At 41.1% G+C, this 14,585-nt stretch overlaps 1 protein-coding gene across 4 annotated transcripts in view; it reads left to right on the top strand.

Moving 5' to 3' along the window:
* The window catches only part of ARL15 (ADP ribosylation factor like GTPase 15), a 358,539-nt gene that overhangs the window by 9,424 nt on the left and 334,530 nt on the right, over nucleotides 1–14,585 (top strand). For all 4 annotated transcript variants that reach the window (XR_003092511.1, XM_025196136.1, XM_025196137.1 and 1 more), the window contains exons 2-4: nucleotides 1,938–1,981; nucleotides 3,700–3,726; nucleotides 7,124–7,180. Coding sequence is in view for 3 of the 4 variants with exons in the window: in XM_025196136.1 (XP_025051921.1) it covers nucleotides 7,127–7,180 (54 nt within the window). In the remaining variant the exon portion in view is untranslated. The remainder of the gene's footprint in view (nucleotides 1–1,937; nucleotides 1,982–3,699; nucleotides 3,727–7,123; nucleotides 7,181–14,585) is intronic.

Below are 14,585 nucleotides of genomic sequence, written 5' to 3'. Positions count from 1 at the left end.
TACACGTAGGATGTATATTGGGGAGGGGAAAGCAAATGGGGTACCAAGGGAAGTCACCAGGCACTTGTGCTATGGGGCTGCTGCAAGCCTGTTTCCCAGCTGCAGCAGCCTGAGCCCAGGCTATGACTGCATTAGGAGCTGCTGCTGAAGTGCCAAAACTTTAGTAGGTAAGGTGTTGCTCTCCTTCTCCTTCCCCTTCTACCCCAGGTGTTTGAAAGAACTTGCTATTCCTTTGGGAACAAAGTCCAATGTCGATATGTGAAATGACTTAAAAATGGGGCAAATCTAAATTGTGTCCACATGCACTCCCCAATAGAAATAAGGAAAATCCAAAGGAAATATGAATGTAGGTTTGACCCCATAAGGAGATGAGACACTCTGGTTGTGTGGGCCGCTAAAGATACTTAATCTTCATTAATTCCTCCCTGGTGGCAGACAGCTAAAGTAGTTCTTTTGAATGTGAGAACTGTTATAGGATGGGATAGGTCAGAGGTGTCGGGTATGGGCTGCAGAGTCCTATCACCCAGCTCCTGGTGCTGCCCCTGGGTCTCAGCTGCCCCTGGGTCTCAGTTGAGCCTTGCAGTGTGCACCAAATATGTTCTGGACCACTTTGGGATCTGCAGTACATGCAGCACCCAGCTCCTGCTCATCTAGTACTGCTGCACACACTGCCTGTTCCACCATCTGGGATCTGCACCGTATGTGCTGTTCCCTGCCCCCCCCGACCCAGACGGCATGATCCCACACCAGCGGTGTGGGTCCTGGACCAGTGGGGAGAATGCCATACGAAGCATGGCTCCTGGATTGGCTGAGATGGAAGCAACTGCTGCTTAGCCCATTTATGATTGTAGTAAGGGTCAGGATGTTGAGCATCAAACTAAATTGATGGCCTTTGCAGAGTACTAGACAAGGAAGAGGTGTCGACAGAACAACTTTCATCAGAAGTTCCAACAGATTACATGTTTCAGTAGATTTGGAAGAAGAAAATCCAGTAACCTGAAGGAATCACTGTCATTTGCAGCAGCTTTAAATTTAATTTTCCTAATTTGTCTCTCCCTACTTGAACTGTTATCCCTTTCGACTAAATATTTTCATGGAAGTTTCTTTAGTAAACATATTGATTAGAGGAGTGGGCAAATTATCCTCTACTTCATTCAGTCTTTTCTCTTTAATGTAAAGACATTGTACCCTCCATGTACCAGAAGAACTCCTGCCCTAATCTCATTGGCTTTCTTTTAGAATCATTTTTTTCCGATTAGCTTAGAATGTTTAAACCACCAAGAAGATGCCTATTCTAGTGGTTTAAGACAAACATTCAGAAAATTGGGATTTTTTTTTTTCCAGTTAACATGGGATAATGTGAGAGCCTAGTAGTGTTTTGTTCTTTAAAGTACTGCATTAAATTTGCACAACTGCTGGTATTAAATATCGCTAATAACATGGGCTGTAATTCTTTGTGAAGTAATAAATCCTCAAGTTCGAACTCTGAACTCCAATATACAAATTACAAAACACTTTGGGTATCCAGAACCATAGAAAATGGGGATGAAAACTGCTTGGAGGTTATCCAGTCCAGTGAGGTCCAGCCATTTTGTCAGGCTTGCCATAAATTAGCCCCATACCCTCCCCAAGTGCCACTCAAATCCCCTTCCCCTGTGCAATCTGCTGCTCTGTGCCCTGCTTCCTGCCCTATCTGCAACTCTGCCCCTCCCTGTTCTGCCACATGCCACAGGTTAGCCACCTCTGATCCCAGTCTATCCTATTGGTCTAGCCCTAAGGCAATATTGGTGCTTAAGGTAGCCCTCGAATATTATAGCCTCTGCAGTTGCTAGGACATCAGATCTCTGAAGTTTGCATTACAGCATTGTGTCTTTTGCTGTCCTGTATCTTTTGCGGCACGTGATCTCTGAGAGTCTCTTTTCTGACTTTGCATGCAGGTTACATAAAAAGAACACTGGCTGCATTTTTTAATCATTAAGAGGTAGGTATATAGTACGTTTACATTTGTATTTGCACTGGAAAAGATGAAATATATGAGGTGTAGGAAAAACATTGTTGCATGGAAGGCACAATGATTCTAAGCAATTATTTCTTGCCAAATTAACCGCAAAATATCTCAGTCTGTGCCTTTATGCACACTTCTCTGCATCTGTGGACTTAGGTTGCAACTCTCTCCAGTTGATGGTAATTTATTTAGGATTATGGCAAGAAGTATAATACCTTGGCAAAGAATAAATAATCCTGTTACGCTGCAAAACTGCAATGAGGTGGTTACCTATATTAGTCTCAAACCAGGCAGAAAGTAGGGCAGTCTGGCATCTAAAAGCCTGACTTCAGAGACTAACAGAGCTAACCACCTCTGTACTTGTGGCAGAAGGTACCAACTTGTCTTATCTTGTGCAAAACTGTGAACCTAACTCAAGTCAGTTTTGCTTTGGATGTCAAATAGTTCATTCATTTTTAGCAGTTATTCTATTTTTACCTTTTTTGAAGGTCAGAACTAAGCCTTTCTTGCAGGCAGAGCCTGTGTCCATGCTGAGATCCTTGAAGGTTGTTCACTTTCAGAACTGGGTTGAAGTTCAACCCTGTTTTGAAAATGAGAATTTCGGTCACTTGTTTTCAAAACTTTACGTGTGTGTTGAGAGTGTTAATTATTTAAGAACTTCTGCAATTAGATCTTTTCTGTTATGACTGTAACAAAGATTCTTATTTCTAATAGACAAGAGCAAAACATGTCCTAGTGAGTCTTTTCAAGGTGCCTACTGCTTTGCATATCTAACTGGTAGGCCTTTGCTTTTTGTAATTCAAGTTTTGTGGTTGTGGGGGAGGGGGTCCTACAAATTGAATGTGTTGCTTTGGTTCACAGCTAATGCATTTTTTTGTATTTGGACTGATGCAGGAGTTCTTACCATTCAAGTCACCAAATCTTTTTGTGTGTGTGTGTGTATGTATTTTTACTGATGTTAATAGTTAATTGGATGATTTCATAACCATATGCAAATGAAAATGTAATGCTGAATTGAACTGCTGAGCTCTATACACAGAGATGTTGCATTCAGCCCTGAGAGAAACCATTTTATCTGTTCAGTCATCCATGTCTGTTATCTTGGGATACATCCTAAAAATGTTAATATAATGAGAAGTATTAATAGTTTATCCTGGGACATAACAACCATTCAGATGTACTTTATCTTGGAATTGCATAATTGAATCAATGGCTGAAAAGTGGCAATGCATTTAGCCACTTGCTAAACCTTGATTAGAAGGGCAATGCATGTACATGCAGATACCAGGATGTCTCTGTTCCAGGACAAACACAGGTACAACTTGTTCAGGGACAGATGCAACATCTGTTCCTAGCCTATGACAGAACCTCTGAATTCATTATGACTAATGGCTTCTTTACTTTTTGAAAACAGAATAATTGATGTTTCTGATCTACTATCTACATAGATGGAGTGGATATTCCTTTATTGTAGAAAATGAGGGTGCAATTAAAAGGGTAGACTTTTTTTTTTTAAGGTTAAAGAGGTTAAGAGAAAAGACTACTTTTCTCACTTTTTTTAAATATGGTTGTCAGCAGTCCTTTATTTAAAATCTTCAGACATGTATAGAACATGAAGCATCTTACATTACAGTAAGATTGCAACAGATGCAAATGTTAATTTTTTTTTCTTTATTTTCATGCTTACCATGTAGAATCCTTACAGAAAGCAACAATAAACTGTAAGTAAAACAAAATACAAATTCTGCCACAGTTGTTCTGTAAGCACAAAACCCATCACACAAGTAGAGGGTGAGAGAGAGCAAGTGTCTCTTGGGATATAAGCCCATTCATATAACTATATTGTATAATTATGAAAACCTCTGCCGTATTCCTTTATACTACCATACATAAAATTTTCTGAACATAAGTGGACAGAAATATTGGGGACTAGATAGGATCTAAACATCTAACTGCTTGACCTGGTTCTTCATATCTTGTTCTCAGTGTTCAGTTTGCCTGAAAATGAACAGAAACATGATTGACCTCGAGAGCAGACATTTCTGGGGGTGGGTATAGTGAATATAACATTACAAGACAACATTAGGGCTAAGTACAGATGGTTAAAAAGGCGGAATTGGTTCAAACTAGGCAGCTTCCTCGAAGGTACATAGGTTGAACCAATAATCAACTGAGCTGATGTTCAGTTTTTAATTGGGGTAAGGCAGGGGGAAGCCTGCCCTGACTAGGCCAGTAAGCGGGGGAGGCTAAAGCATGTCTCCCAGCGGGCTGGCCGTTTCCAGCCCCGTCCCATGCCCCCACTGCCCTGCTGTCCCCCCCACAGGGGATTGAGGAGCCCCTTGTCCAGGTGCTGGCCCACCTTTGGGGAGCCTCCCCCTCGGGAGGTTTCCCCAGCCCTGGGGAGCCGAGGGGAATTGCCTGTCCCAGGGCTGCTCATTCCTTCAGCCACGGCCACAGGGGGGAGAAGACATCCTCTCAGCCAGGTGCCTGCCTGTGTAGCCCAGCATGGGGGCACTGGAGAACCTCCACCTTGGGGGGCTTCCTTCTACCCCAGCCTGGGGTCCCTCAACCCAGGGCAGCCTCAGGGAGCTGAGGGGAACTCTTCCCATCCCGAACCCCAGAGCTGCATGCCTCAGCCCGAGAGTCTCACAGATAGCCCAGGGAGCAGAGGGAAATTCTTCTACTCCCCTGTACTAGTTTTGCTTCAGAGTTGCAGCAGCTGAGGCACAACTGGCTGTGGAGGAGCAGGAGAATTTCCTTCTGCTCCCTGTGGCTGCCTGAGACGCTCCAGGGCTGAGGCAAGCAGCTCTGGGGTTTGGGAGGGGAAGAGTTCCCTGGGGCTGCCCCAGGCTAAGGTGGGGAGAAGCCTCCCAAGATGGGGGCTCCCCAGGGCCCCCATGCTGGGCTGCATGAGCAGGCAACCAGCCCAGAGGACTTCCCCTCCCCAGCACCCAATTGCTTCAGTGACTGCCACAGGTGAGAGAAGTGCTGCCAAGGGTCAAAAAGCCCCCACCACAGGGCCTTTCCCTCCCCCCCACATGCTGTGTGGACCCTGGCTAGGGGCCGCCTGGGGGGGTCTGTTCTCCTGCCCCCTCCAATCCTTATAGGCTGGCAGAAGCAGGCTAAGGAGCAGGGGGATGAGACAGTCCCTGCTCCACTGGAGCAGACAGCATAGCCCAGGGCTGCAAAGCATCCTGGGATGCTGGGGGACTGAGACTTAACTCGAATCGGGAATGGGTCTGGGACAGAAGTTTTATAAACTGGGTTGGCCTAAATGAATTAAGTCGGACACTACATCCAATCAGGTTTATCTTAAACCAGTTTGGGCCATTTTGAAAGCGGTTTATGTGCACTGAACTTGTGTTCTGTTACAGGTTTAAACCAGTTTCCAGTCACTTTAAACCAGTTTGTGTAGCTTCTGTCCATAGCCTAGATGTTTAGTGTTGAGGCTACTAAAGTATTTAATTTTGGCACACTGCAGGTTGTATTTTGTGAGCATTGTCTTTAAGGTAGTTTCCAACTTTTCCCCCAAACCTTCATGTCATATTCTGATGGGACAAACGTTGACCAGTGTTATATGGTAAAAGATCATTGGAAGATATGCAAGCTTTAGCTTGAAACACCCTGCTTGTAATATTATGTCAACTTTAAAAAAAATTGAACTATGGGAAAAGCATTTCTATACCTTTGCATGGCAGTAAGCAAATTTTTAGATAGGTTGGGAAAAGTACATTTTGGCTTTTACTTGTCCTGTTGTCCTTACAGGCTGAAAGTTTCCAACCCATTGCAGTGTATGAATTGCAAAGTAACTTTCCTTCGTTTTGCTCATTATATCCCTGCATTTCTTTCAGGTTGGTCAATAAAAGTGTGTTTAGGTAGTTTCAGATTCTTAGCACAACGCCATTTTGCCTTCAGATACTGAAGCAAAATATTTTTGTTTGTTTTAAATATTTAAACAATTAACAATCAAAATAGAAAACTTTGTAGCAACCTTTTTCATTGTCCATTGGTTATGTAGGAATCATTCTTTTAATATTTTGGTCAAAATTAAATATTATTAAAAAAAAATTCTAACTAAATGGGCTAATCACATATTTTTTGGGTTGTGGGTAGAAGGGAGGAAGGGAGAGTGGTGGTACTGAATTTACAAAAAAAGAAAAACACCCAGAGATAAAACAGAAATGTGTGAAAGCTAATTATCTTGTGCAATTCAGTGGTTCCTTTCAACTCTTCAAAAATTATTACAGAGAAAAAAACAGCTTTGGGATTCTGTAATGCCATTGGCAAAGCAGATAAAACCATAATAGCTCCATTGATTCTGTTTTGAGGTTTGTGGCATTTGGAACTTCTTAGAGAATCATTCATTCAATGTCTTAGATCACAGAGAGCCCTATAATCTCCTAAGTGATCGATGTAAGCTCACTGAGTTCATATGTTCAAAATTCTAAAACAACCAGTTGCAACACTTATAGCTCAGTGCAGAAAGACCTCACAAAAAACTTACATTTTAAAAGGACTTTGGAGTTAACAAACTGCATAAATCAGTGGAAGCCCAATTTAGAGTTCATGACTACAAATAGGAAATAGCCAGACTTTTAACAGACCTAACAATGGATGAAATTGGTTCTTTCATGTCTGCATAAAGGGAAAATTGGAGATCAGGTCTACTTTCCTTTGGAGGACGGACGTGATAGTGGATTAATGGCTTCCCAAAAGTTTGAAAATTGAGCAGTTTGATGGGAAGGGACTTCAATATATTTATTTTTAAAATGTTGACACCATTTTAACTTGCATGCTATGGAACACTAAGAGAAAAGAGATCCCTTTTCAAAATTCAAAAGCAAATAAATCTAGGGAGTGCCAGACTAAAAATATGCGATAGTAGAAGGTAAAAATTTTTTGTGAGAAACAACACACAACCATCCAATTTCCATATTGGGAGTTTATCGTACTTTGCACCTTTTTATAGCATATGTTCTTTTAAAGTGCGAATAGCTACCTAGGTGGGAGGGGGAGAGAAACCTGAAACGATTTAAGAATTTTGTGTTTCTAGAAAATAAACCACTTGTTTCTCTAGTTAATAGACTTCTTAGTAATATCTTATTTTAATTTCTTTAGAGAATGTCTGAATGTATCCAGCTCTCATTTGCTGTTTGTAGAATTGGCATTTACACGGTAAGCCAATATTCAAACTAAGTGAATAGCTTTTGTTTTGTGTTTATGCCCTTTAGTTGAAGGAAAATGTTCATGTATTTCAAAACAGAATTTACTCATGTGATTGATAGTTGTCACAGGAGTTTATGCAAATGTAATCGGGTAACACCATTGCTTATATTGTCAAGTGTATATCAGAAATGTGCAAGTATAGAACAAAGTGCTTACTTTTTTTAGTAAAATTTTAATTATTAAAATAATAGAAGAAACATTAACATTTTATAATAGGCTGTTGATGAGGATTCTGGTCAACAACAGGTGGCTGAAGGGTTTTTATATAACACTTCCTCTTCATCCACACCCAAATATTTCTGAAAACCCATAAATGTTAGTGTGTAGACATACAAAAGTGCACACTTCTGTGTTCTGGTCCTGCGTGTCCAAATGCTTTAAAACTTTCCCATGTACCGGTACAGGTAAGCAAGGGAAGCATTGAGGCTTGCTTCAGGCATTTTTGGACCTTTTGCTTCTGGTAGGAATCTTTCTGAAAACGTTTGCATTGTTGCTAGCTTTAGTGCAGCTCAAATAGTAGCAGTGGTGAGAATTGGTTAGAACAGGTCTAGCTTACACAGACTTCTAAGACACCAGTGGTTGCTTAGGGCCTTGTCTTCAATAGGGTTCTGCTTCACTGCTCCTGTTGTCAATACTTTTTCTAAAAGAAACTGTGTACACCTTAATGAGATTGGAAGTATAAGGTTAAATGATGTATGGGATTGCTGGTCAGCAGTTTGGGAAAAAGTGAAAAGTACTTTGTCTGCAACTATTACTTTTTTCCTTCAAGTATTCTTACTGTGTTCTGGATTCTGGCCAGAATTCTGAGGTTAAGATCCTTAGCACTTGTGTATATCACAGAGTTGTCTTAGGAAGGGTTTTGTTACAACTAGCTGAGACAGTACTGAATGCGATTCCCACCCTGGTATGCATTCGCCCATCTGTTGCAGAATCTTCTTGAATGTTTGTATATGATAAGGTTGGAGGGTATAATCCTTAGGGGGGAAAGTGTGGCTTGCTGAACTGGCCAATATCTTTTGAGTAGCCCCTAAATGTATTTGAAGGTTTGTTTGTTTTATTTTTTCCTTTTTTTTAAATCAAGTGTGATCTAACCTCCTCTAGTTTGTCAGATAAGTCTGAAAAGATTACAGCATGAGGCTTTAATGGCTGCAATATATAACATGCCACATATAGCCTCTGTAAGGAGCTAATACTATGAATCCAAACTAGAAACTGAGAAAATATCTAAGTATAAATTATGCAGAATCTGATATGAAGCTTCTTGTAAGCAGATTTTTAAGTGCAAACAAACACATTCTCCAGCGATGGGTTACTTATGCTTCCTAGTGACTTGTATAGCTTCTGAATTAATATAATGTTTTTAATGGTCAAATATTAAGAGCTACCTAATTCACAGAAATACAGAATGAAATGTTAAGCTTTTTTTTCTTTTCAACAATAGGGATGAACAGGAGAAAACATGACAGGCAGGGCTTCTCAGTACTGGGAAAACACAAGGGTAGGGAGAGGTCACGCACAACAAGCTGTGTAAAAGTGGGGAGGGGGAAGAATGGGAGAGAGAAGGTGTATCCCGGGTATGTCATAGTAAACACTATATAGAGATTAAAAGTTGCATCATGCTTGATGAGGCTTACACTTGATACATGCTTCTTATGTTTTTCTGTCATACGTAAAAATGTTGTTATAGGAGGAAGTGGTGGTGGTGTATATTACTTTTCATCCATTCAATTTAAAGGTAGATATAGATGATTGTTTTTGGGCATAGTCATAATATGACCTGATTTAAGAATTGGCGGACTGGGAATCTTTTTCAGATGCTTCTCACTTAGTTTATAAATACATTTCAAGTGCATGTATTCACAAGGATTTTTCTGCAGGATTACACACGGATTCAGAGTTGAATGTGCTGGACCATTTGTTCTTTCACTTGCACGGTGTGACTTTTGGAATCAGGTTTTTATTGGAAGGATCAGTCTTTTTAAACAACCCTCTGCAACATGGAATGTGACTCCGTTGTTGAAACTGTCCTTTTATTTGTGTATGGATATCATCCAGGAATGATCCATGAAGGAGTCTAGATTGTAATATTCAATTGTCCTAGGATGTTGGATACTATATAGTATATTGGGGATCTGGATCCCACCCACCACCCTAGGACAATTGAATATTACAATCTAGACTCCTCTCCAGCTCCATTGTTGCTACCTGCAGGGAGCAGGGCAGGGGGTGCAAGGCCAGTGCTATTGACCTCGCCCCCCTGTTCTGTCTGCTCTGTTGCCCCTGGCTTCAGGGAGCGTGTGTGTGTGTGTGTGTGGGGGGGCGCTGAGGCCAGCTGTGCTGACGCCATCTGCCCGTGTTGTCGTGTCCGTGTCTGTCCTCCCCCCCCCAGTCCCTACCATCATGCTGGTGCTCTGCCACGCTGTCAGCTCGTGTTTGAATGCTTGTTCACACTCAGATTGGCTGTATGTCAGTCAGTTGGAACACGGATAAAGCATTAGGCAGGCAGACAGACAGACTAAGGTTTTTAATCTGTCTCTCTCTCTCTCATCAAAGTTCCCTATATTTTGCTCCTTTTCTACCTGCACCCCCAAATATATACATCTATCCTAACAGGTGTGTGTGTTTGGAGGGGTGCAGGTAGAAAAGGAGCAGGATACATAGGGAACTTTGATTCTTTGGACCTTTCTGGTGGAAGGAAGAGTTAATTTGGGAGAAGGCAGAGTGGCAAGATTACTTGGTGTGTACAACCAACCATGTCTACAAATTGGTTGTTCTCAACCTTTTTAGACTCGGGATACCCCTGGAAAAAATGGCAGCTGTGTGGGTTTGTTTTTTTTGGGTTGATTTTTTTTTTTCTCTTTTTGTGAGCAGTTTGTATTTTTTCTTTTTCCATTGCGAAGAACCAGAACAAGGCAGAATGTTTTTAACACTATGGTTTCCTTTTCTGAAATCTCTGGGTTTATCTTGTGAATTGTGTTTGCATACTTAACACTGCTGACATTTCATAGCGACCTGGGGCACCCTTGAAGGGATCTCAAGGCACCCCAGGGTGCAGTGGTACCTTGGTTGACAATCACTGATGTAGAGATACTGGGATCGAGTAGAGACTTATTAGGTGGGTTACAGGCTTGAAAAGATTGTGTTAGGTATGAGGAGAGGTGGGTTTCTATAGGTATCCTTGGCCAGGTAGCCCATCTAGCCAATTGCTACTTTAACAAGACCAGGACTAAACTGTTTTGCCTTGAGCTAGGAAAACACGGCTACTGAAATGAGTTGTGGGGAGAGACTTGCTACCAGTTATCATGGCCAGGGAGAATTTAGATAAAAGGATGACCTCCTTTAGTTATTGTGGCAGATAGGCCAAGTAAAAAATAAATAAATGAAAAAAACTATTTTGTCTGACCAGTGTGATCTGGATACTCTTGTGACACAACATCTTTTGAAATGTGTTTATGTTGGTGAAAACACTTCATAAGTCTTCATGAATTTCCTCAAAGTGGTTTTTTTTGTTTTTTGTTTTTAAGTTAGTGCCACTTCCTGCCATACCTAATGGCCACCTCCTGAAATGCCAGCTTGCTTGTTTTTTGTGGTGCTTTAATTATTGTTGCTTTTGTCACTTCAAAAAAATCAGGCTGATTTAAATTCTCTCAGTTGAGCTTCTTGCTTTTAAACAAGCCTTGGGAGCTGACTTTCTTTAGATAAATGATTTGAGTGAACATAGCTGTGGAGGTACAGTGTGGATGGGTCTTGAGAAACTGTAGAACAATATGCCTTAATCCATAGAATCTTAAAAAACAAACATGTTATGGAAACCTCAAAGCTAACAGTATTACTTTAAGGCAGAAGGGGCAGGAAATGGGTCTTCCTAAACAAAATCTGTAGGGCATCAGCTTCTGCTTCTCCCAGAAAAAAAGAATGCAAGCATAAGAAGGCCAAGAAGACACTTTTATTGCTATGGCAGGCTTTGCCTAGGTGATGCTTTTCAGCCTGAGCATGTTGAAAATACAGAGCACGTTAATGGAAAGTTTGAGAGTGTTTGTTTGTATGCATCTTTTTGTAAGAATAGAATTTGCAGTTAAGGCAGTTTTCTCTTCTCCAAAGTTTTATAAAATGTGCATTTTCTTGCTTTAACCATTGATGCTCCATTCCAGAGTCACAGACGTATTAATCTTTTTAAAGATTCCTGTAGACATTTCTACTCCTTGAACCTTGAGGATGAGGCTATTACGCTTTAGTGGCCTTGTCTTCAGTATTACCTATTGTCTCTGGCTGGAAGTCGAGTAACTCCTACTCCTAAACCTACATTAATGTGGTTAGATATGACCGATTAACCTATTATGTCTTAAGAACACTGCTTATCGTAGTCTAATGCAAACCCTATGGCTGCCTATACCTGTGCTCAGGGGTGGGAGGGTGCTTTATTTAGAGTGGTTCTTGGAGAGCCGCTCTAATTAAAACGCAGCAGCGTGTGGATTAAGCCTCTTGTTTAAAAGTGTCCCATGGCTGTTTTTAACTAAAGCTCATTTGATGAGATTTAGTTAGTGCCCCCGTGGCCATTTTGAAATGAGGGGGCAGGGGCTTAATGCACATGATGCTGTGGCGATGCTGCAGTGTCCTAATTAAAATGCATGGGAGCATGTTGAAAGGCAGCCCATGTTTCTAAACCTTTTTGTTTACTTTGATTAACTTTTTTGTTTATTTGTGTCTCTTTATAGTGAGATGATTAAATCATCACTATTTACCAGTTTAAAAGGGGTCAATCTTCGCATACTGAAGCATTTGTCTAAGACTTGGACACCATGGAAATGGTATATTTTTACTTACAGAGGGCAAAAAAAGAAACCTAAAACACTGAAAGGAAACGAATGGATGAGGTAATAGTGATCAGTACATCAGCCTTTGGAAAGGATCAGGAGCCATGCTACAGCTTACTATGGAAAGACTCCTGTGAGACTTGTCCATCTCACTGCATTGGAAAATAAAGCTAAACTATAACAAAGCTCTTACCCTATATCCTGTCTACTCCTCCCTTTCCCCCGTCATGTCCTTGACAAGCAGCAAAACAAAGGCATAAAAAACCAGCAGGAAAAAATCCTTTATTTGGTGCACTTTGGGAAACAGATTTCATTTACTGTTCTTGAGGGAGTCTGACGAACCATCAGTACATTCTCTTTCCACCTTCTCGCATGAAAAGGGTTATGTTCCTGCTCCTTGGACTCCTACTACTGGAGTAGCTTAAGGATTTTGGGAGAGGTTGGATGCATGGGTCTTGTGGATACACCCCAGACCAAATGGGTTTGCTTCAAATATGGGATATTTTCCATTCCCTCCAACCTCCAGCCGCTTCCTGCACAAGTAGAGCCTGGCTGCTTTTGTTTGGTTTTTGTACGAGTGCCAATATAAATAATATTGGGTGAGACAGTTGTTCAAATAAACGATCCTTACTGTACCATAGGCTCTCCAGCTCTTGGTAGGTTTTGCAAGCATTCTGGTAAATATGAATAGTCAGTTTGTAAAGCTAATCATTTTAGACTCAAGGTGCCCATCCATGACTTTTCTGAATTTGATTAGCATCTATTTTATTACCATGCTTGCTGTCTTGCATTGGAGGCAGGGGAATGACCAGGCAAAGATGAGCCTGAGCTTGTGCTTATCTCCTTATACTGTGGAGTGCCCTTCAAAGGGGGTGCTGTGGCACTGGGGTGCTGTGGCACCCTCACTGAGAATCGGTCGTTTAGCCTCTGAGTTCGCAACAGCTTCTGATGTCACATTTGATGCAAAATCCACAGTTTCCCAGATTCACTCTAATAAGCCCTGTTCTTACAAAACCCCCGAAGAAGCTGTGACTGAGCTCTCAGTGTGTTAGATTTTATTGGACATTCTGTAGTCTGGCTAAATTGAGCTGTCTGTTTTCTTTTACCAAAGCAGTGTTTTCCACCTAATTTTCAGGCTAATGAAGTAAAGCACTCTGAGGCAGGAAACCATCACTTCAGATTTACCCTCTTCTGACTGCTGGTTGCATTTCATGGCCCATTTTACTGAAGAAGGCCTGGTTCCCTACTCTGAGGAACTACCTGAACTGTTAGCATCCAGCGTATATATAAAGCAGCGCATGTTAACTTCAGGCAGAGCTGGGAATAGAACTTGCCTGTAATACAGCAACCCCAAATTTCTTCTCCCTAGATGTTCTGCCCTTCATGCATGTATACACCACATTTAGCTTTCATGCATATAGATGTTGGTCCACGCCCTTTTTCCAGGACCCAGGATTCCTGATCCCCGAATATTCCACAGGTTTCTAGCAAATAGCTGTGTAACCTTTTGACAGTGTCATGTTCCTTCTCTTTGGCTGGTCCATTTATACATTACGCTTTCATCTCAAGTGGCTAGAGTGTCTACTGGGGAATATGATGATCTTAAGCATCAAACCTTAAGGATACCCTACATAGAGGTGGCTTTATGTTTGAGCATCAAACTTACTGCTTAACGTCAGAATTAGAAAATTGTCTTTTTTAAACATTCCAGTGAATAACAAACATACTGGCAGGCTTGAAGACTAGAGTATGATGTGGTCAAGGACTTGGGGGATATGGGGGGGGGCGGTACTCATTTTTTCTGGAAAACCTGTGGTAAGTGGATAAGTCTGTGATTGACTTGTATCCAGTTTTGTTTTCAAGGTAACGTCTGAAAGGGAAAAAAATAAAGGCTAGAAATAACTGTTGTTTAAAAGCTGAGGCTTTCCTTTATGCATCAAAGACCTCAAACCAGGATTACTCATAGCCAGAGTGGCAGGCCACACAGTTATGTGCAATTGGGTTTAATCTGTAGTGGTTCTGGAATCCTGCTGTGATGGTGTGAGTGATGAGCCATAAGGTTACATTTTAATCAGTATTGGCTTTATAGTTGCATACATGAATAGTGGGCACTGTAGTGTTCAGTTGTACACACAATTACATATGTAACCTGCATGCTTATTACCAGTTGTGCATAAATTTGGAGTTTGTATGCAAAAACGATAATGTCAGTGATGCGGAATACAATCATAGTCATTACATCCACAGCTGAATAGTTTCACGTACTGTTTTGTAAGCTCATTGGCATTGTTAACTTTTTGAAAGCCAGGTCCATAATATTACCTTTTGAGAATAACAAACTTGCGCTTTTAACTCTTGCTTGTTCTGTTTGTCCTGGTCAAAGACCAAATATTACCATTGTGACAGACAAAATTTTTTGTTTTCTATAGGTTGGTTGTAATGTACAACTAACATTGCACATTCCAATTCGCTATTTTCCAAAGACTTGCATTTGTTCAGGAATGCACATGTATAAATATCTTACATATGGTCACTAATGT

This window comes from Alligator sinensis, unplaced genomic scaffold (assembly GCF_000455745.1).
Source record: "Alligator sinensis unplaced genomic scaffold, ASM45574v1 scaffold573_1, whole genome shotgun sequence".
In the NCBI taxonomy this organism is placed as follows: Eukaryota; Metazoa; Chordata; order Crocodylia; family Alligatoridae; genus Alligator; species Alligator sinensis.
Note: the sequence above shows the minus strand (reverse complement) of the source record. Positions and strands in the feature narration are given on the sequence as shown.